The following is a 23,369-nucleotide window of genomic DNA, read 5'->3' on the forward strand; positions in this document are numbered from 1 at the left end:
GCATAAAAAAAATAATAATCAAACTTCAATGAAACATTGTAATAAAAAAAAATATTACTACAAGTTATAGAGATGACTTGCAGGTTTTTTAACAAGTTTTTATTTACAATCTGTTTTTACTAACAGCAACATTAGGTAAATTTGATGGAAATTCAATATGAGTTATTTAGGTAGTGTTGCACAGTGTCCAAACGTCAAAAAGTCCAAAATATAATTTTTAGCTGTCTCACGATTTTCAAAATATATTTTTTTAGCTGTCTTACGACGTCCAATCTAAACTATTTGTCTGTTGTTCCACGTCCAAATCTCATTACCGTAGAATGGGGTGAATAGAAACACTTTTTGACTTTTAAGCTTCTGTAAAAACAATATTTTTAATTTTAAAATTTTCAACACTAGCTCATATTTCCGGTCTTGGACTCCTCTACTCAAACCAGCTATCAATTTTTTTTTTCTTTTTAATCATTAAGCAGAAAAAAAATAAAATATGGCTGTTTCTATTCACCCTGCACTTTGGGGTGAATAGAAACACTGTGTTAAATTGATGATTGTTGCTTTTCCCCACTTACCAGGGGCAATAGAAACATGAAATTTATGCTTGTTAGCTTAGGTTTTTGTAAATAAAAATATTTAAAAATAATGAACACATTATTTATAAGTACGAAGTATAAAAACATTGTTTTCATAAACCCTTATCCAAACAAATCGGAGAACATAAATGACAATGGGTGAAATCAGAGTTACAAAATCTTACATAGAAACCAACTAAATGAAGAGTACAATCAGACAAATCTTCCTCAAAATACAACACTCCCTTAAATCTACAAGTTGTACACGGCTTGGGAGTTGGAAGCCGACGTACTACGTCATCGACTTTGAAGAGGGCCTCTTAATCTGTCCCTCAGAACTTGTTGGTTTGCGCAATTTTCTTGATGAATCTTCCTATTTATCCTTCCTCGTCAAATTCAATAACTTTTGCAACATATAAACGATAGCAAGTTTTGTTTTTCCCCATTACTTTGACAATTACATGATCATGAAGGGACAACTTTGAAGACTCGCTGATGTCTTGAGCTAGGTATGCTGGTTCTTCTTCATCAAATTGTTCGTCTTTGTCACTTTCTTCCAGTGAGAAGTGTGACTGATGTGGAATCATCTTCATCTCTGGTAATTTTTTTCTTTTTTGGGGGGTTTTCAGGTCCACCTTTATTTGCCCAACTGGTTAAAAAAAGTGTTTCTATTTACCCTGGTTTTGCAAAATCATGACATAACCTAAAATAAAAATAAAGTAAAAAAATATAGTTTATTCTAAGGTTAATCTATTAACACACTTGGTTTTAAGATACCTAAGACAATATAAAAAATGGTTATTAACATAAATACATGTAATAGGTTCATACTTAGAGAGAAAGTTTTGAAAAGAATGTTTTTCGCCAAAATTTTCAAATGAGGTTTCGCATCATCCAACATCCGAAGCAGTGATACCAATATGCTGAAATAATTTTTCTCAGGTAGATAGGATATGGTTATAATGGGAGAAAATAATTCCCTTATATAAAGTCAATGTATAACAAAGTTATAAAAATGTGAATCATTCATTGAAGTTTTGTTTCTATTCACCCTGTTGTTTCTATTCACCCCATTCTACGGTATGTCCAAAGGTAACTGCACGAAAAAAGTCTTTCTACAAGCTTTGAACGTCATGGGATTGGTCGTAGTGCAACAACGCACTTTATACTCTTCAAAAGTTAGCAGTAGCACCATGTCCAAAGCTGCTGGACGGTTAGCTGGACTAGGTTAGGTTAGGTTAGGTTGGTTAGGTTTTGGACGAGGTGCAACTGCTACTTTTTTAAGAGTGTAAAGTGTGCTGTTTAACAACGACCAAACTCATGACGTCCAGCGCTTGTAGAAAGACTATGTATGTTGTTTATTGCAGTTACTGTAAAAAAATGCATTGCAGTGATTGTGCAATGCATCCGTTATTTACATGCCCAATGAGTGCATTAACCAACAAATACAAAAGAATTTAACAAACAACTAAGGTTGATAGGATGATTTATTTTAAGTCTATAAGTAGCTTCGCAAGTACAAAGTGGGCTAACTACCAGAAAATTTGTTTAGTCACCTAATTTTATTTGATATTTTTTACTTAGTTTTTTCATTTTTCCTCTGATAAAAGGTATTTTTGTGTCCTAACGTATAACATTATTTAAGACGTATCACAAAGCTTATGAAATTTGTCTTTTGAGATTTTAACATAGGTCCAAACATATTTGAATATAATGTATTAAAATTTCAAAAAACATTAGGAAACAAAAGACCCGACAAAAATTAGAACACATACATTTACTAAAATCAAAAATATCAACCCATAAACAAAATTTAAAAACTGCTAAAAGAGAATATTATGATAGTAAAATAAAAAAATCCAGTAATACAATTAAAACAGTATGGAACATTATTAACTCGGAGGAGAAAGGTAACAAATCCCGAAACATTGAGCTAGAATATGGAGACAAGCATTATAGCAATCCAGATGATGTTTGTAAAATATTTAACGATTTCTTTGTTAGTGTAATAAAAGATAATACTGATAAGACAATACATAAGACCACAGAATATGAAAAGCTTGAACTTAAGTTAGGCTCTGAACATATATTTTGCGAACCAAGATTTAGACTAAAAGAGGTCACAACTAGAGAAATTGAAGACATCATTAATACATTTAAGAACAAATTCTCAAGTGGGTATGATGATATCCCTGTTATTTTGCTAAAAGCAGTAAAATTTGAACTTGGTCAAGTTTTATGCCGCTTAGTTAATTCTTCTTTTATCTCAGGAAATTTTCCAACCCAATTAAAAATAGCTAAAATTATTCCCATACATAAAAAGAATGACAAAAAAATCCATCAAATTATCGGCCGCTATCTCTATTACCAACTTTATCTAAAATTTATGAAAAGGCAGTTTACATACAACTAACACATTTTCTTGAAGAACACCATCCTCGTGGATAGCTCCCAACATGGGTTTTGTAGCGGGAAATCAGTGACAACTGCTAGTGTTTCTTTTATTGAATCAGTGATAGACTCAATAGATGCTGGTGAACCATGTGTTGGAATTTTTATGGACCTGTCGAAGGCTTTTGACACTGTGGATCATGAAATTCTTCTTGCTAAGTTAAAATTACTCGGCTTGGATCCTTATTCCTTGAATTGGTTTAGTTCATACCTAAATAATAGATATCAGTTTGTTCAGATTACTCATTTAGCCAAAAACAATAGAATTATAAATCATAAATCAGAATTGAAACCAGTAAAATTTGGTGTGCCTCAGGGATCTGTGCTGGGACCACTCTTGTTTATATGTTATTTGAAAGATATTTCTAAATCATTATCAAATTTAGATAACACAAACCTCTGCCTATATGCTGATGATTCAAATCTTAAAGTATCGGGTAATAATTTAGAACAGGTAGAAATTTTATCATTCACTGAAATAAATAGGAAATATGATTACTTTTTTTGAAAATCACAACCTCCACTTAAATATTGAGAAAACTAACTACATTTCATTTAAAACAGCCCAATCAAGGATCAAAAAAGAACCCTTGATTTTTGTGAATACTGAGCCTATTGAGCTTGTCACAAGTACAAAATTTCTTGGTCTAACAATAGATAATAACTTGGATTGGAATAAGCATGTAGACAACATTTTAGCTAAAATCAATTCTGGCAGGTACGCAGTAAGAAGAATGGCAGGGATGTGCAGTGAATCCACTCTTAAAATTATTTACCATTACATTCATTCACACATTTCATTTGGAATTTGTCTGTATGGCTCATCTAAATTAGAAAATCTAGATAAAATACTTAAAGAACAAAAGAAAGCGATTAGAATAGTAAAAAACCTACATCCAGGTACATCATGCAGGGAACATTTTAAAATGCTAAACATATTAACAGTTTATGGTCAGTTTATTTTAGACACTATTATGATATTTTTAAACAATAAGAAGGATACAATTTTAGAACAAGAAACACACCATTACAACACGCGAAAAAAGAATGAAATCATACCCACTCACCATAGACTTGAATTTTACACAAAGAAGCCGTCTTACAAAGGAGCAAGTTATTTCAGAAAATTGCCAAAAGAATTAAAGTGTCAAATAAACAGTTCCAAATTTAAACTAAAACTAAAAACTTACTTGGTTTGCAAAGTATTATATTCCATAGAAGAGTATATGAATAATTAAGCAAATGTTAATTTAAATAGCTAAGTTGACACTATTCAGATGTACTAACATGTACTTGCCTTGTACGAATAAAGATATTTTGATTTGATTTGATATACATTTTGCCATATAACTTGGTAATTTAGGGGACTGCCTCAATCATACTCATACTGATTATTCTACACATTGTATATTACCATTAGAATACCTCAAAGTTGATGTGATGGACTTACCCAGACAGCACACTTTATCCCAGGGACATCCCATAGTAGTCCCATATGTCCTGAGAATGTCTCGGGATATGTGCGCTATCCTCAGGATATCCCGCAAAATCCCGGGACGAGTACGAAATCCACAGGATATCCTACAATATACCGTAATGTCCCGGGATTTGTAAGTTAACCTCAGGATATCCTGTAAAGTCCCGGGATATGTACGAATGCCATAGGATATCCCAGAATGTCCCATGACATCCCGGGACATGTACAAAATCCACTGGATATCCTGTAATGTCCCGTAATGTCCCGGTAACAAACTGAAGAAAAAAAATACTACCACTGATGAAATGTACAGTATATCTAAATTTAAATGTTCAACAAGGCCAATATATAATAATTTGTTTTTTTCACTAGTGCTTTCAGAAACTTGGTTTCCATCTTCAGGCTGTGTTTACACTAGTATAAAAAGTAAATATTTACTTAATAAATTAATTTTAAACAAAGTTAAAACAGATGATTTAAAGGATATTGGAAAAATAAAAAATAATACTAGAAAAATTAATCTTTTGAATTTTGGATATGTTACAGTGTTGTTCTTGATGTAATTATTTTCAGTAATTCCGAATTTATAATTGGGCCGTCTTCATTATTTAACAAATAATTTTGGTCTGTTTTTTTTCTAAAAATAAGATTCCCACGCATTAAGATGTTGAGGTTTTATAATTTATTTTAAAAGTTTAAGGTTTCCCAGATTGAAAATATGTCTTGTTAATACTATGGCTAGCAAGGGTTGACTTTACTTTACTGACATATTACTACCACTGAGTTCAGGAAAACTAGAGTTCTATCATAGTTGTGTGGAATGTGAATTTAATTCTAACTTTAAATTAATAAAACAACAAAAAACTAATTTTAATCATATAACAATCAATTATTACAGTGCTAATCTAATGGTGATTAAATAATCTATATTCAAATACCAGTATCCTCTCCAACTACCAGAAAAACAATTCAACTACTTGAGGCCTAAACAGATTAACAGAATCATATATAGCCTATACTGTAGTATCAAAAATATTTTAAGTATTGCGACCATTGCAACTGTCGGCTACTAGCTCTTTAACCACTTGAAAACACCCATAATCAACAAGCGCAGATAGCTCAGGAGGTAAGGTAAGAGGCTCACAAGGCGAAGGTACCAGGTTCGAAACCCGTCTGGGCCATAAACTTTTTTCTCGTTTTTTTCTTCAAAATTTGTGTTTATTAACTATTTAATCAATTTACTAAACTTATAATTAAGCTTTTCATACTAAATCTATATTATTTTGTGTTTTTTATGTTCAGGCCCAGACCACACTTTATCCCAGGGACATCCCATAGTAGTCCCATATGTCCTGAGAATGTCCTGAGGACTACCCTGGGATGACCTCGGATGTCCGACGGATATGCGTGTGAGCTTATCCGTAGGACATCCCCGGGCGGGGACATTAGGCATTCCTGTGGATATCCTGTGATATCCCAAGTTGCCCATAGGACCACTATGGGATATCTTGCATATCCTGTCGCAATATCCGTGGGATGTCCTGAGGAGAAAGTGTGCTGTCTGGGTAGGGTCAACATTGTGCACTTTTTCGATGCGAGTTCCTATCAACGATATACATTTTGCCATAACTTCGTAATTTAGGGGACTGCTTCAATCATATTTATAGGTACTGAGTATTTATACATTGTATATTACCATTAGAATACCTCAAAGTTGATGTGACTGGCTTAGGAAAAAGATTGTGCACTTTTTCCTGACGCAAATTCCTATCAACCATATAGATTTTGCCTTATAGCTTCGTAATTTACTGGACTCCCTCAATCATATTTATACTGAGTATTCTACACATTGTATATTACGATTAGAATACCTCAAAGTTGATGTGATGGGCTTAGGTAAAAGATTATGCACTTTTTTATGTTCGGAGTTTTAATTGATCGCGTTATGTTAATCCATAGCTACGTATAATGTCCAGGTCGGTCTCAAATATGCCTTTTGAAATACGTCAATTAATTAGTTTTAACGTGTATACACGTTTTATCAAGGTATAATTGACATTATATAAATTTAAAAACATCATTTCGCACCGTATTGTCATTGAGTTGTGTTTCCGACATCCCTGCAAAACACTTTAGTGGCGTCCGCAGGCGTACCAACCCATATCTATTATCTATTACAATCCGAAAAAGCGCCGATGAAAAGAGCCGCTAACTTCACGACGGTTTTATTTATTTCATATCATCTCATTCTGTTCTGTATTCTGAGATGAGATTCCATATTCCATGCTGAGCGGCCGAGCTGAGATCGGGCGATCGTGTCGGGATTCGGTTCGGTTCGGGATTCGGGAATGAATACAGTGAATACAATACAGTTTAGTTTAGTTTACAGAAATTTAGTATGAGTTGAGTATCAACTGATCAAGGCAAGCCTAGCCTAGCCTAGTTCTAGAATTTTTCTGTTGCGTTATTTAGACGTCGGATAAACTTAGAACAATTTTGGCAGATAAATTTACTGTTATTATTCAAAAGCTGGTATAAAATAGTATGAAAATATCAGTGTTATTCAAAAATTTTTAGTTAGGCTATTTAGTAAGGGGCCCTTTCGTATTGGATTCAATAATGGATGAAACGTCTCTGGAAGAGGGAGAGGTAGGCCTACCTAAGTTAAATACCTTGTTCTTAGGTTAAGCCTAGGATTATTGACAAAATATCAGGCAAGCAGGCTAACTGTAAGGTCACGATAACCAATTTAACATGCATGTTTTCTCTAAGGTTATATATTTTAAATCAGACCTACAATGTCATGTTAATTACTTTGTCATTCATATGTAAAACCAATATTCTTGCAGGCCTGTTAACTTAAATTAGTTGATGATTTTCTCTACAAAGGGTAGGGCCTAACCTAGATTTAAACTCAAATTTGTTTTAAGCCCTAGATTTCTCAGCTTTCTCCTTAAAAAAGACTAGGCCTATTAGGCTTTCATCAAATAGCCTAGTTCGTTTAGTTAGCCTAGGCCTAAGTTACTGATTGGATTACTGATGAATTTGGTCCTGGTTCTGGCTCCACAATAGCCAAGCTGACATTTACAGACAGGAGGGATAGTCATCACTTCCAACTGTTTGAAAAGAGGTCTACAATGTTCCTGCTGATTCCCTACTAAGTTACTGAAGTTATCCTGATAGCCTCTTTTTGCCTGATGAAAACTTCATCTCTTCTGGCTGCATGTCCCCATAGGTGGATCCCTTTTAAGCGAGTAAGTTAACCCTCCGAGTGTCATGCGTCGCTGCAGCGACGCGTAACGCACTTTGTATAGTGTCGTGCGTCGCTGCAGCGACTCGCGAACACTGTTTACGGCGAAGGCTCTATGACTAACTGAATCGGACTGTACTGGATTGAGTTAGGTATCGTTCTGTCCGTAATATTCTAAGCTTTCTGCAGAGGTCTGTCTCTAAGCACTATTCATTTTAGTTCCGAAAATATTGTAGCAGACAGCTGACTGAGCTGACGTGCGTGTATTTGTAAACAGCTAGGTTACCCTCGGACCGATGACTGATGTGTTTTATTACGTTTATCATTGTTTTAGTGTTAAAAATCAAAAGTAGTGATATACGTGGTGCATTATAAGAAGATTTAAGTGGTTTTGAAGTGCTGGTTGATGATCCTGAAGAAGTAGGTAGTGATATTGATGTAAATTATCAGCCAGATTCCTAGCTATGGTTGGGCTATGCATTCTTAGCTAAACGCTATGTACTGAAATCTGTTTTTTGCCCATAACTTTTTTATTTGCAAATCTACTTCCTTATATTATTATAGATTTGTAATCCTCATAAAATTTAGAACAAAGTGGCTATTTTCAAATATTTATAGGCCTATAATTTATACAATTTCATTGAGCGCAAACTTATTTTTTTTTTGAAAATTTTCGAAATTATACATTTTTTTACCTAAAAAAATTTTTTTTTTTTAAATCTTCCTTATGTTTTATATATAATATTGAAGCCCAAGATTTTCCAAACAAAATGGTATATAGAACAGTATAATTAACATTGTTTTTAAGCTTCTCAGATCAGTTTTAATAAAACCTTGCAAATGAGCAAAAAATAGGCTGACATTAAGGCCAAAACACGTGACACTCGGAGGGTTAAGCGGTGGAAAAAGGCAAAAATAAGTTAGGTAAACCTCAGGCATTCAGGAGTAGGCCTACTGTCCTGAAATAGCCTTTTAACAGAGAATTTCTCCGTTACAGAAAATTACTCGGTAACAGAAAATTACTCTTCAGAACCACTTAAACTAAGCTTAGCTTATGTGTTTATTCCAGTCCAACTTTAGCTCAAGTGGAAACCCAGTAAGTTAGGCCTCGTTTGGCTACATCTTCGTCTTCACTCCTCTTTAAAGTAGGCCTAAATACCTACCCCCGCCGCAGCAAACCTGCTGACTAAGCGAATTTCCATTTGTCTGAATTCATTTTCAATTCAGGTAATGTGTAAATATTATCTTGTTACCATTCAATTATAGCCTTAGATTACCTATTAAGTAAAATGATTTTGGTAGGCTATAACTTACTATAATTGTTAACGGTTCAGATTCCAGAAGCTGAAGACATGTTGGCCGAGCCAGATCAGTTTTCCATCAGTAGGGCGACTAGGGAGCCGCAGAGAATTTGCAGCGATGAAAGCAGTGATAATTCTGATAACTCAGACGATGACAGCGACGCTGGTTCTAAACCAAAGAAAGTTAAACCCTTACCTCCGCCTACTGCAAAGAGAGCTGAAGTACCCAACAAGTATAAGGTTTGGAGCATTGCTCTTCAGGAAGAAACGCTGATGGAAAACCTGCACAAGTGTGATGTTGAGGCGAATGACAGATCACGTAGTGTAGAGTCTTACAACTACAAACCACACCAGGAGAACAGCAAATACAAAGAAGAACATCTGGAATACCAGCTATCAGATGAAGAGATTGTCAGATGGTTAGTGAAACCCTGTATATTTCTTATGAGAGTTAAATTTGGTTTTTCTTTTCTGAGTTATTTTGGATCTTCTACCCTTTGGTCTTAAATCAAAGGTTTGCATGCACAGATATACCGTCAAGCATCATCATCCATTTTATCCACTGTGTTACTCGACTAAAAACATAAATTAGATTTTTTCCCTATTCTTACTTCAATTAAAGGTGTATTTCACCAGTTCTAATTACATTATCCTTTAGGTTCTGGTCTAAGAACTTTCAATGATAATAGCTTTCATTTGAGCTATTGAAATTAAGATTGGACGCACCTGAATCACGCTGCTGAATCACAAATCAACAAAATTATAATTATTTTAAAAAAATATCTGATATCAATAATAGGTAACTCCATTTTTATTCCAGTTATTTTATTCTTGGTCTTAAAATAATCCTAGAAATAAAGTCTTTCATTCAAGATGTTGATTGTTTGAATCAGATACTGTAACTTACTACTCAATCAACAAGAAAAATTTTATTGTTTCTCAGATATGGAATTTAATTTTAGATATATTTACTCAACTCCCATATGTTATCCCATCCCGTTTGTTTTGATCCAAGAACCTTCAGTGAAATGCCAGATTTCATATGAGTTATTGATTATTTAGATTGGACGTACCTAAAGCATATATGCTGCTGAATCACGAACAACCCAAATTGTTCAAACACAGAGCTATCCATCCTCGACTGATAGTTAAATGATTTTGCTTGAAACCTCAAGAGTTTTATTGTCGTTAAGCACATGGCAATAGACAAAGTCAAATACAGTATTATTTCAACAGTAACCGTAAATTTTGATGGGTTTTAGCGAATTTCCCATATGGGGAATAAGCTATAACCGTAGTATTACCTAGTATATTTGATTTGATTATGTTTTCCCATGGTGGTTCTATTTTATGAGTTGTTTATTAAATTGTAAAAACAATGTAGCCTAATGAATATGTTTTTAGGTTAAAATCTAAAGTTTACTTCTTAAACATATTTCTTTTTCCGGGATTGAACAGTAAAAAATATACAGATACTGTAGATAATGAAAACTGGAACTGTAAATTGTATTTTTTACGTTTGGTGGTTCAATTTACGTAGGTAATCGGCTAGTTAGGCTATAATGATTTGTAGCACTGAGGGCGGAAATGCTTTAAATCATTGACCCATTGTGAATCAAATCAAACTCAAACATACACGATAATTTTTACAGCCTTGTAATTATTTATCTGTAAAAGTAGAATTGTTATTGGAAGTACTTAAGGGGCTGTTTTTACTTAAAAAAATAACTTTGTAGAATAATCCCTCTAATAATCATTAATCTTCTGTAAAAATAAACTAAAATTTCTAGTAAAGCATTTTTATTCTTATCAACTTGGTTACCGGTACTCTTGTTGTTAGTCTTCTCGTTACTGAATTTCTTAACTTCAGTTATGTTTTGTAGTGATGAAGAAAAAAAGTACAAAGTTGGCAGTAAGCGGCGGCATGGTGACATCAAGTCGCGGCTGGGAAAGCGAGGTGAAAAGTTACGTTGGAAGTTACCAAATCTTGCAGTCACTGCCGAAGATACAGTGGAAGATGTAGCAGAAGACATTGCAACCAAGTTGAGGGAAAGCAAAGCCAACTTGATTTGTAAGAATCCTTATTTATGTACCAAAAAGATTTTCAGTAGGGGGTCATCCTATGCCAAATCAAAAACCAGTTTGAACCTTGCCCATTTTTAAACAAGAACCCATTGAGATCCCATCCTGAAATTTTACATGCATGATGTCAGTTAGACTAGATACGAGGGTCATTCAATAAGTAATGAGACAAATTGCTCATAAACGGTTTATTGAATCAGTACAAAACTTTCAGGACGTAAAGTTGGCAACCTTGCAATGACAGTTGATCAGCTATTCAAACATACTAGTGCACCATACTAGTGCATACTAGTTGCTCGAATTCGAGCAATTGCAAAGTATTACGGGCGTTATTTCAAAACGAATAACAGTCATAATTTCTGATGACTTAAAAGAGTCAACTCATAGATAATGTAATCAATCACTCCACTCCAGTTATCGAAACTGAAAACGAATGCTCTTGTGTGTATCATGTGTTTACTATGAACAGGTGTAATTAATACAAATTATTTGTCCGTTGGGGGAACCCTACCTAAAAAATAAAAATCCACAATAATGAAGAAATTATTTATATAATTTTTTTTTATTATTGTCCTAAGGGTAACAACACCTTGTATGCACTTTTTTGGCCTGCAACCCCTTCAACCCCTATACGGGGGTAGTTTTTTTTAAGAAAACATGTTTTACAGGAACAGTTATATCTCAAGTTCTAAGATAGATGTCAGTATACTTTTTTTTTTATTTCAATCCCCTCAGTAGTACCTACAAACTGTAGTATGGGTTTTAACATAAGCCAACTATAGCTTATAAAATAAAAAATAAAATAAATTTATACATTTTTTTTTTAGGTTTTATATTTATTTTATTTTTTTTAAATACTTATTCTTATATTTTGAACTAATCCATACTACAGTTTGTAGATACATATATTACCTACAAAATAAAAAAAAAAATAAGCTTCTAAGTGAGTTAGAACTGTAGTTACAGCTGTTCCCGTATTTGCGAACACAGAAAATTCATAATCGCGGTAATCAATAGAAAGCCAACCGATTGACATAAATACTAGAAGTAATTCAGTTTATCAATACTATTTATTAAAACATGGTGTATTATATACTTACATTAAAACTCTCCTGCTCCATACATTGGTCCTTCCTTATTTTTCAGTTCTTCTTCCCTTTCCAAAGCTTCAAGCCGCATTCTCTTTCGGTATTCCTTAAATTTTGTGGTATTTTTAGAATTGTAGTGCCTTATTCTTCGCATGTCTCTCATCTTCATAACCTTTCTGCTATTTCTTCCAACTGCTACTTTGGATGATGCCATAGATACTGCCAATGTTAAATTCCCAAAGTTGAATTCCCCCACAGCTTCTGCGACGGCACATTCTACGCTCCTCTTCGACGCGTTGCGGACTTTCGGACATTTGGACCATATCATGCCATTCAGGCTCTCATTGGCATTTTGTGTTAGGCCCTTGGCACATCTTTGGAGAAGATCTTTTGTAGCTAACCTCTCATAAATTGGGGCTATATGTTTCAGTACCTTCTCAGATATGGGAGTTTTTACATGTGTCATGTGAGGGCCTGGAGTTTCACCCTTTGCTAGAGCCCGATTATAAAAGCACCAGCTGTTGACATCATTCGGGCACTTGGAATGCCTTGGACGGACATCTGTTGACAGACAGTGGTGGAGAGTAGCTAATATGTCTCTTTTCATGTTATTTACATTGTTTTTATTTCTAAGAATACTATTATGATAGTATTTAGTCAGTTTTACTATTGTTGAGTTCTTGAGACTTCCGTGAGTTTTGCCACCGAGGGTGATTTTTTTAGCTTTACAATCCCGAACAACATTTCTAAGAGCAGTTCCAAGTCTTTTTGAAACATGATTCACACATTCTTCTTTGGTTATAGTCTCACCTGGTCCGTAAACATTTAAGGTTTGTAGATGAACAAATGCTTTAGAATCGCCATCAGATAACAAAGTGAGGTAGCGGAAACCGTAATCACATGACCTTCTCCAAAGTGTTTCAGCAGCTTGAACTTCCATTGCACCAGAAGATCCTTTATAGTTTACACTGCAATCCTTTTCATGACCACTGTACCAAACAGCTAGCTCTGGAGAATCCTCACCAAGTTCTTTTTTTGTTATTGCACATTCATGGCAATACTTAGACAAAACGCAATAATCGACTACTAGGCCTAAGCCTGTGTACAATTCAATAACAGCTCCAATACCATAATTGGAAGTGTGGCCTCTCTTGTGCCATGTCCCATCAAAAGAAACACAGAGATCAATGTATTTCTTATGTTCATTTGCTGGGTCTAACTCTATATAGGCCTTCCTCACTCTTTTTCTCGCCTTTTCTAGAGATATTTCTCCAGCATTTTTGCAGCCCTTGGATATAGCCTCCATATGATTACAGTTCAGCCGTCTATCTGTGCGCGCGGGCCGGTGGTCAGGTTGCATGGCGGGAGGGTGGGAGGGGGCTCTTTTCTAAAAACATTGGCTACCCCAAAACGGCATCGGGAAGTTGAGGCAGCCCAAACTGGCCTGCAGGTGTAATTTTATTAGTGACGCTTCCGTGTACGACCCAGTACAATTTTGAATTATGTAAATTTTACTTAGGAAATACGAGGTCATGATCCTATATTATTAACAGTGACATAGCAATCATTTCTGTTTTTGTTACATTCCAATTGGACATATTATGCGGTTTTTACAGCAACAATAAACGGTAAACTATTCACATTGCATATTTACTCAATTGTTAGTTTTAACGATGTCAATAAGGATACCTTATTAAAATGTTGAAAAAAGGAATAACCCAGCACAAGTTTGTGTTTATTAACAACACACCAATCGCTATGATGTTTGAAAATATATTCTAGCTAGAGCAGTGTTAAAATTGGTAATATTATGGTGAATCAGTAATATTTACCATATTAAATAATTTATAAAAAATCTTTTGTTATTCTTATTAACTTGACCTTTAGCTATACAAACATGGAATAACAAGGCAGCACAGTTTTAGTAAAATTAAAATATTTTTATGAGGTACCAAAGCCCTTCTAAAGTGCATATTAAAGGTGAATATGAATGAAGTTCGAGTGCAAAATTAGTTGTGAATTACTGTTGGGTTGGTGGAAATGAGCGAACAATGCCCTCAGTCGCCCCTACCGTAGGTTTTCTGCAAGGATAGTAGCGAAGGGCTCGCGCGCACAGATAGACGGCTGAACTGTACTATACGCCTTGTTTGACATACCTTCCATATTCATGACTATACTAAATTTTTCTAATGAGCCATGCCCTTGTCCGGTCAACGAAAAAAACTTCACCATTCTTCGGTTGACATCATAGTTACGAATTGCATCTTGATCTATGGTTTTTGAACTCTTACAAGAGTCAATAACATTCTGACATTCAGTACATTCAATTGACATTTTATAAGCAAACCCAACTCTGTCAGAGGCTTTTAAAACTAACGAATTATTTCCACATTCAGTGCATGCCAAGTTAGAAAACAAAGTTTGCATACAGTTCATGTCGACTATTTTGTAATCTGTTTCGTGTTCTTCAGAAATAACCTCAACTGACTCCGACAAGGATTTTTCTAGATCACTTACCCTTATACTCTTAGCTACAAAGGTTTCCTCACATTCATTTATATTACTAAGGTTAGGCTTACTTGAAGATGTACTAGGCATATGTTGGGTTCTGGTAGGATCACACGTTTCCATCGGCTCGCTAGGATTTGGTTCGACATCTTGGCCTAATTCCTCATTTGATTTATTTAAAGCAGTCCACCTACTAGCAATAGCATTTATAGCCTTTTGTTTTTTAGCACTAATCCCCTTCTTTCTGTTCTTCTGAACTGATTGTTTTGTTGGAGCCATCACCAATCACACAAACAAACACGATAACCACATTCAGAATTCTTAAAAGGACTACAGTATTGTTCAAATAGCCTACAATCAAATTTTCTAAAATTATATTAGAAATAGCTTGACATTTCTCAATATTATAAACACAGTTTCCCTAGAAACACAGGAGTAGCAAACTGAATGTAAACAACAACAATAACAAAGTGTAAACAATCAAAATGTCATCATCTGCACTCTACAGACTTTACCATATGTTCTATTTTTATTACATGTCAGTGCTGCCAACACAACAAAGTACAGTAGCATAATGGACATCAGTGTTATATGATATAATAAGTATAATACATATAATTTATTTGAATTTAATACAAAAAGGATTATGAACCTGCATTTCACAGATGCTTTGCATGTATTTTCATGTAAAACTGTCTGCAAAGTTAACTTTTAATGTTAAATTTCTATGGTTACCAAATACACTTTAGTAATGTATTATATATCATTTTAACCAGAAATTTATATAGAATAAGAATATGCAATAAAAAAAAAATTAATTTTTTTTTTGTATTTTCCGATTTTTCTAGGTAGGGTTCCCCCTTAGTAAACAAAATCTTTTATCCATTAGAAATACATTGGGATTTTGATGGCCTGTGGGGCAAAGCCCGAGGACTTTTATTACAGGAATTGGTGAAAGGAGCATCTACACAAACAATACTTCATTTTGACACATTGTTTGTACAAATCCGTCCATTATTAATGGAGAAGTAATGTTTCGTAGAAATTGCCTTCACGTATTATATATAAGGATTTTGCAAACATAACATTATAAATTACTTTAAGATGGGGGCCCCACTAGGTGATTATTTTAACCCAAATATGAGTGAAGGATGACTGTAGGATGAGTGGCGCGATCTTGTAGTCTTGTAGTCTTGTTAGTGACTAAGGCCGACATGCTTCTTAGCCACAGCTGTTACCTACAGTTTATAGTGGAATCCGAACAAAATTTTTCCTTGTAATTAACGAATTGGTCTAACTATCAGGATAGTAATGCGGATAGTTGTAGTATTCACTAGTGCGGACGTTAATCCACACCAGGGAGTATCGCATCCACAGTGCATGCCTGTAAATTTTCACAATTCGTGACCTCCTAGTAGCTGGATTACAGGACGACACCATCGTCCCAGTCTGGAATAAGACCTGCACCTGCAATTCAAACAAAATGCTGTGGGCTCTTGACTAAAGGCGAGATTATGCTTCATGACAACACCTGTCTACATTAGGGGTGTGCGATGCATCAAAAATGCATCGAAATTTCAATTTGATTCGATGCATCGAATCGAGATTTCATTCAGCATGCATCGAAATGACGATGCATCGATTTGGCCTCGATGCATCGAAAAAGACCGATGCATTGATTAAGTCACGATGCAACGATTACGTCCCGATGCATATTTAAAACTAATTTAGGACTCCAAAATGAGTTCTAGATAGGGATGTGTCGAATATCGATACCACCGATACGCGGACATTGCCGATACTAGGAATATCGGTAATAAGAATCGAGTTTTGTACTGATTCAATAAACTGTTTTTGAGCAATAATAACAATGTCTCGTATAAGTAAATTCAATAAGTATATTGAATGGCCCTCGTAACACATATAGTTATTACAACAAAATTCAAAGGTACATTCATATTTTGAGGATAAAATAATTTTATATGATTTTTTTTTTAGTTTAGAGATTTCTGTAGCATTCATGTTGTATGTGAAGTTATAAAAGGGTTTTCAAAATTAACAAAATGGTGCATGTTTCAGCTCTCTAAGTGGAATGGTTTTTAAGTTACATCATTTTGAAACAATCGTAAAACCGTAATTTTTTGAGGTTTTTAAACCCGTTAAATTGAAAAAATCAAAGGTCAGAAAAGTGTTAAATTTCACATTTAAACTAGTTGTTGGTGGGTAGAACACCTGACAAACCTGTCAGCCAAATCTGAAATGTCGAGGTTCAATTAAAATGGTAAAATTAGTTGATTGGTATGGAATTACCCTAGAAAGAATATTAGGGTTTAGGGCAAGTGTGAGACAAATAGCTAAGTAATGAAGGCAATTTCTTGTGTTTTACAATACAAAGTAAAATAACTGTTTTGAGGTCATGTTTGATTTTTGTGAGAATTTATCCATGTTTGCCTCCTGGATTGAATAATAATAATAATAATAGGTTAAATACCTTGTATACGTCCTCAATCCAAGTCGTCTTTTACAATGACTATAGTTTCGGGGCCAACAGCCCCATTGTCAAATTTTCTGTCTTGTTAATTACTGTTTATAGCATTGGTCACCGTTGAAGTTCACATATACACATACACTGACACACGAAACATTTATATTTACACGTAACATTGAAAAATTATACTTTAAAAAAATTAAACAAAAGTGATTACATCGTTGTGCGGACCGGTACACTGACTGACTGATTCATGTTAGCCGATACCCTGGAGACGTTGACCTTCGCCTTGGGGGAGGGGGGTGATCAGCTGTTTGTCACTATTTCTATTGTTCAATGAATCGATGCGATCGAACAGAATGTTGGAATTGAAAGTTAGTTTTTCGTTTAACACATCGCTTGGCGATTTTTTGAAAGCTTTATAAATTTCATAGCTTTCTAGGGCGTTCATCACGGGGCCTTTATTGCATTTATGTAAAATTTCTAATCCTCCATTGGAACTTTTTATGGAATGGTTTTCTTTTTGCAGGTGTTCGGCAATCTTAGAACGCTGTGAATGCAATTTAGGTTTAGGGAGATGTTCATTAAACCTTGTTCTAAAGGTTACTTAGAAAGAAAGAGTCCAATCTGGCACAAGAAACATATTTTACACTATAAAAATTAAATTTGAATATTTCACTATCCATATCCAATTTCTCTTTCATTATTCAATTGCAACATTGACAGTTAGTTTGTAAAAATTGTATGATGATATTGTTAGCTCAACACAGCTTTGTTATTGTCTGATACTTTTAAATGTTCATTATTTGACATTTCTGGTTTAGATCTATGTTTTAATAGAACTGTTCAACAGGTACAATTTTGTAACTATTTCTAAATAAATACAATTTTAAAAAATGCACTTATTTATTGGTCATTAAACGCTAAAGTTGTGTAATCTATTTTGCAGTAAATATTGTTTTGGTGCTTGGAAAAGAAAAAGCTATCGAACTCTATAATATAACCAAAGAAATTGAAGATAACGGTGGCATATATTTAATGGTATGTATATATTTATTTATTTTGTATATTTTGGTTTGAAAATATACTTGAATGTACTTCAAAAAGTAAAAATAGATCAGTTAGGAAAATTTTGTAAACTGATTGTTTAGATTATATATAGTTTAACCCTTTAAGCAGCGGCACTTTCTACAGCTAAGGTTGTTTAGTTAACCCTTCGTCGGTGTCTTTGATTTTAAAACCTAACACACTGAGTTTTTTTTCGTGTGTTGAAACGTTGGATGGACAATCAGTATAAAAACATATTAAAACCAAAACCTTACATAATCAATAAAACTGTTCATGAAATTTATTAAAACGCTTACTGAACATAGGCCTACTTATAAAATATACAGCAAACAAAAACATCACAATCGAGGCCACACAGAGTTTTTTTCCGGGTTTTGAAACATTGACAAACCATTTTTTTCATACAAATATTATTACAAAAACGTATCAAAACCATAATCAATCAAAGTTTACATGAAATCAACAATTATTTATAAAATTATATATATTATTACAAAAACGTATTAAAACCATGTATATGTACAACAAAATAAGTAAAATTTTCAACAACATTGTCCATTTTTATTAACTTGTATTCACTCTACTATTATCATCACTGGTTGTATATTGCCTATTTATAAGCACATTTTGTATTTTTTTTGTCCATCACTTTATATTAATATTTTTCATTATAGCTGTTTTGGGTTTATACCTGCCATTATAGCTGTTTTGGGTTTATTTAGCTACTAGTGTACATGTTGCTCGAATTCGAGCAATTGCAAAGTATTACAGGAGTTATTTCAAAACGAATAACAGTCATATTTACAATGAGTTTAAAAGAGTCAACTCAAAGATTACCGGTGTGTAACTCAGACCAAGTTTATCTTCGTTATTGATAAACCTAAAGCATTCCGGCCGGTTTTCTCCTTCTCAAAATACCTCGCTGTACAGGCAACACAGGTGATTGATAGAGGGCCAATTGAGAACGGAAAGTCGTGTTGGGGTAGTGTTGGGCCAGGGTCAGGTGCTGAATGTGTTGAGTTAAACACAGAAAACATACTACTAAACCTATTACCCGCCACTGTTCTGTAGTTGCGGTCGTTATCACGATTAAACTCCTGTCTATGTTTCGTTGTCGTCGCGTCGGAGGCATTTAAAAGAAAAAAAAACAACAAATAAACAAATTATATCTACACAAAACAACGATAAATGCACAAATTTAAGTTACAATCATGCTAACACGATCCGTCATAGCGACACAAAACAACGATAAATACACAAATTTAAGATACAACCATACTAACACTATTCGACTTGGGGGTTATGTTTAAACAAACTCAAATAGTAAATAAACGTACTCAATGTGTTTCATTGAATTGAAAAATAAATAACAGCAGTTAAATTATACAGCTGATCAAAATGTAAACAATTATGTTCTTCATAAGGATAACATGGGAACTTTCAAAGCCACTGGGGCAGAGCCCAAGGGACTTTTTCAAAAATTAAAGGCCAGTTTGCAAATCTACGCGGCACGCTCTTTCCAATGAGACGTCAATGGATAAAATCGGTTAAGAAATGGCGGAGGAGTTCAACCGACAAAGTTTCATGTAGCGTATTAATTATATAGATTGTAAATTGTTTATAAATAAATAATTTATAAGATTCTATAAAAGTGTACATAATATCAACAATTACATATTTTTTTAAATATATAGCAAATAAAAATAACAACACCATTGGTGACTCACGGAGCCGGGCGCCATGCTACTTGACTCTTCAGGCCTCAACTGATTAATAGGGGTTTTACGGAGGAAGTGTGAGATCAAAAATGTTTTGTCATTTTCTAGAAAGATGCTAGTGAGGTACTGTTACTTCTAAAGCTGCCTTATGGTGAAATCACATATTTTTCTATAAAAACAAATGTGCCTGGAGGAAAGCTCCATGGTGCCATCGATGAAGGGTTAAATTTTTAGCTATTGATACAACTAGACATTCCGTACCCATGTTAAAGTTGTCGCCAGATTTAGGATCAAAATCCTCATAGTGATGTGAGCCACCGCAAGATTGTGATAATATATATTACTAATTTCAGTCTATACACAAACTTGTTTACCGAGTCAAATTGATGGAACGAACTATTGTAAGCAACTGTTGGGACCCATCAAATATGTCAGTAAAAAAAATAAGGTAGAAAAAAGAATTTTTGACACTACTGTTATTCTGTGACTGGCTCACATAACTAGGTTCTTTTTAATAGAAAATTGGCGACAGCTGGTTCATGTAGATGGGATGTCTACTTCAGTATCCAATAGTCAATGGTAAAATTTAAAACATATAGATACCACTTGTTTGGTTTTCAACCAAGATTGATTATGGTTTTGATACGTTTTTGTAATAATATTTGTATGAAAAAAATGGTTTGTCAATGTTTCAAAGTTTTCAACCTACTATCAAAATGTGATAGTAATCCTTGAAGTACCTTGAAGTAAACCTTATAGTTAAGGTGAGCTTGGAACTAAAGGGACAGATCATATTTCAGGGTGCCCAATGCCCAGCTGAAATTATGAATGGAAAACCTTGAATTGTTTTTTGCATGGCTTATCGGACATTCTCTTATTCCATAGTCTAGGTAGCTATGGTACTTAAACGTTTTTGTGACAATAAAGATTGATTTGATGTCCACAGAACGAGGAAAGGAGACGCACATCTGGTGGAGTGTATCTGCTGATGCTCAAACGAGATGACACCATACAATCTAAAGATATGAAGAAAATATTTGCAGATGACCTCACTGTTGTAAAAAATCTTAGGAAAAGAGCATATAGGAGGAAAAAGAAGGCGAAACTACAAGATCTCAAAGAGACCTTGATTAGAGGTAAATCTTATCACACAAAATCTAGATAAGGGAGTTTCCTGGAAAGGAATAAAATTCAGGTAGATTACCTAGGAAATTTAGTCTGGCGGCTTAAACAAAAAATGTGAAAATGCGGCTTACCCATTTAGTCAGACTAGGGACTTATTTGCTTTTAATAATAGAATGATTGAAAATAATTTTCTAAATAATATACTTTCTAATTATTATAAGTGATTTGTTGGATCAGAATATTGGAGTTAAGCCCCTGAACTCTTTTAGGTTAACTGAACGGTGCTTATGAATAGTTCTCTGCTAATGGGTTCCTACTTAACCAGGATAACTCATTCATATTTTCTACAATTATCTGTGATAACTCTCTGTAAATCAAATCCTTAATAACCTATTTAAGGTTATTTAGTTTTTAAATGTCTTTTACAGAATGCATCGCCTCCTATTTTATTATGAATACGCAATGTATTTGTTTTTATATGGTAATAAAGATTGATTTAACTATATCACTCTATAACATGAACATTTTCAGCAATGTTGACCGCATTGAACTGATTGGCGATCAAGAGCCGTTCTCTTTTATCCCGGCTAAAATAGTGTCCCGGCTCTTCTACCAACATTATCAAATTTATTATTTCATTGTTCGAAAGAATAGGCTCCCTTTTCCTTCTCCCGGCTTTGGGCAACCCTAACCCAAGGTTCAAACAATTGTTTTGCGTCCGGTCAGACGTAAGTAATGCAAAATCTAAACCTAAATTGTCATTATTGTGCTGGTATTTTATAGAAAATAATTATTTTAGTGTCATCTTTACTGTGTCTTGTTCTTGTAATTCTTTTGACTTCAGTTTTTTTCATTACTTCAAATGTACCAAACTGGTTAGTGAACAACAGAATATTTAACATCCCTGTAAAAAGTTGGATTTTGAGTCTTGACTCGACCGCAAAACTCAACCAATTCGTTCCTCGAATATGTTTGATCAACACTTATGTTAATTGTTTTGGTATTTATTCTTGCTTTCTGTTGTTATTTTGCTCAGAATCTATTGTATTCCTGTAAGCTTGCTGTCTCCAGTTTTGTTTTCACTACCTCATAAACACTGATTTATTTTCTAGGTTATGTTTACTTGCTCCCGTAACAGCCCGGTATTATGACAGTTCACTGCCACCGCCACCTGGATTTTACTCTAAACTCTCGTTTATAAAACCAGCGTTAGTTTTGACTCGTTTTCGTTGGTGAAATCAGATTTTCTTAACTGTGGTTTAAATCATCGGTTAGTTTTAACCAAATTTTAACTAAACCATCGTTAGCGAGAATTTGGTGAAATCGGGCCTAAAGCTCTATGTTTGAAACGGTTAAAAACTATGGCCAAACTACTTAAAAAAATTAACGTCAATTCAAATTTTAAATAAATAAATAGATTTCATTCCTCACCTTAGCAATTGTGGTTGATTTTTCCCTTGATGATATTTATGTCATCAAGGATATTAACATACCTACTACTGAGCCCATAAATTAACAATTAAATTTTTAAAATGTAATATATGCAGTTCTAACCCATATCTGTGATGTCATGTATATTTGTTAAACAAACCCCTATAGATGGATCTAGTTAATACATATTTAAATTAGTATCCCATGAAATCACTTTCTATATCATTATTTTTAACTAAAACTATAATTGCCAAGGTAAGAAACTTAGCCTATTTGCTTTCATTGGGTGGAAAATATTAAAACCTCTGAGTTTTCTTACAATTTGTTAACAAAAGTTTTAATTGTTCCAGAAAAACTTTTAAATTTGAACACCATGGTTGGTGTGGAAAGTTCGGGGGCGAAACAATCACCTGCTGAGGTTGCCGAGAGCAATAATCTGGAAGAGGGGGAGGTAGAACTGAACGTAACCAATCCTCCGCCTTCGCCAGCGACCGACCAAGACACACCACCATCACGTGCACTCGCAAGCAGCGAAGATGAGACTGAAATAGCAAGGAGGGAGAATCATGGTCGAACAATCATCACTTACGAAGACGATGACGACGACTATCTAGATATAGATGTGGACGATATGGATGTGTTTTGACTTGTAATATCAACCTCACTGTATATACTGTAATATTTTTCTAATGTATTTATACATTACCGTTCGACTCATTATTTTTTTAATTATACAAATTGCGAAGTGATTTGGTTGTTTTTAACTTATGTTGGTGAATTTCCCTGTATGTAGGTAGGTATAGTACTGACTTT

At 34.1% G+C, this 23,369-nt stretch overlaps 1 protein-coding gene across 1 annotated transcript; it reads left to right on the top strand.

Moving 5' to 3' along the window:
* Positions 1 to 6,974: 6,974 nt before the first annotated feature.
* Positions 6,975 to 23,305, top strand: LOC128997300 (phosphorylated adapter RNA export protein-like). Its single transcript, XM_054422927.1, has 6 exons — positions 6,975 to 7,146; positions 9,082 to 9,467; positions 10,932 to 11,119; positions 18,164 to 18,255; positions 20,947 to 21,136; positions 22,907 to 23,305. The coding sequence occupies exons 1-6, from the start codon at positions 7,117 to 7,119 to the stop codon at positions 23,200 to 23,202; spliced, it is 1,182 nt and encodes a 393-aa protein (XP_054278902.1). The 5' UTR covers positions 6,975 to 7,116; the 3' UTR covers positions 23,203 to 23,305.
* The last annotated feature ends 64 nt before the right edge of the window (positions 23,306 to 23,369 follow it).

This window comes from Macrosteles quadrilineatus, unplaced genomic scaffold (assembly GCF_028750875.1).
Source record: "Macrosteles quadrilineatus isolate MER2022 unplaced genomic scaffold, UCM_ALF_1.0 Scaffold_6__1_contigs__length_79288215, whole genome shotgun sequence".
Taxonomy (NCBI): domain Eukaryota; kingdom Metazoa; phylum Arthropoda; class Insecta; order Hemiptera; family Cicadellidae; genus Macrosteles; species Macrosteles quadrilineatus.

Bases quoted from the DNA above. Each gene is read 5' to 3' on its own strand.
- LOC128997300 (XM_054422927.1), top strand. From the start codon at position 7,117: ATGGATGAAACGTCTCTGGAAGAGGGAGAG. The intron at 9,468-10,931 runs GTTAGTGAAACC...TATGTTTTGTAG, and splicing joins GATGAAGAGATTGTCAGATG to TGATGAAGAAAAAAAGTACA. The intron at 21,137-22,906 runs GTAAATCTTATC...TAATTGTTCCAG, and splicing joins CAAAGAGACCTTGATTAGAG to AAAAACTTTTAAATTTGAAC.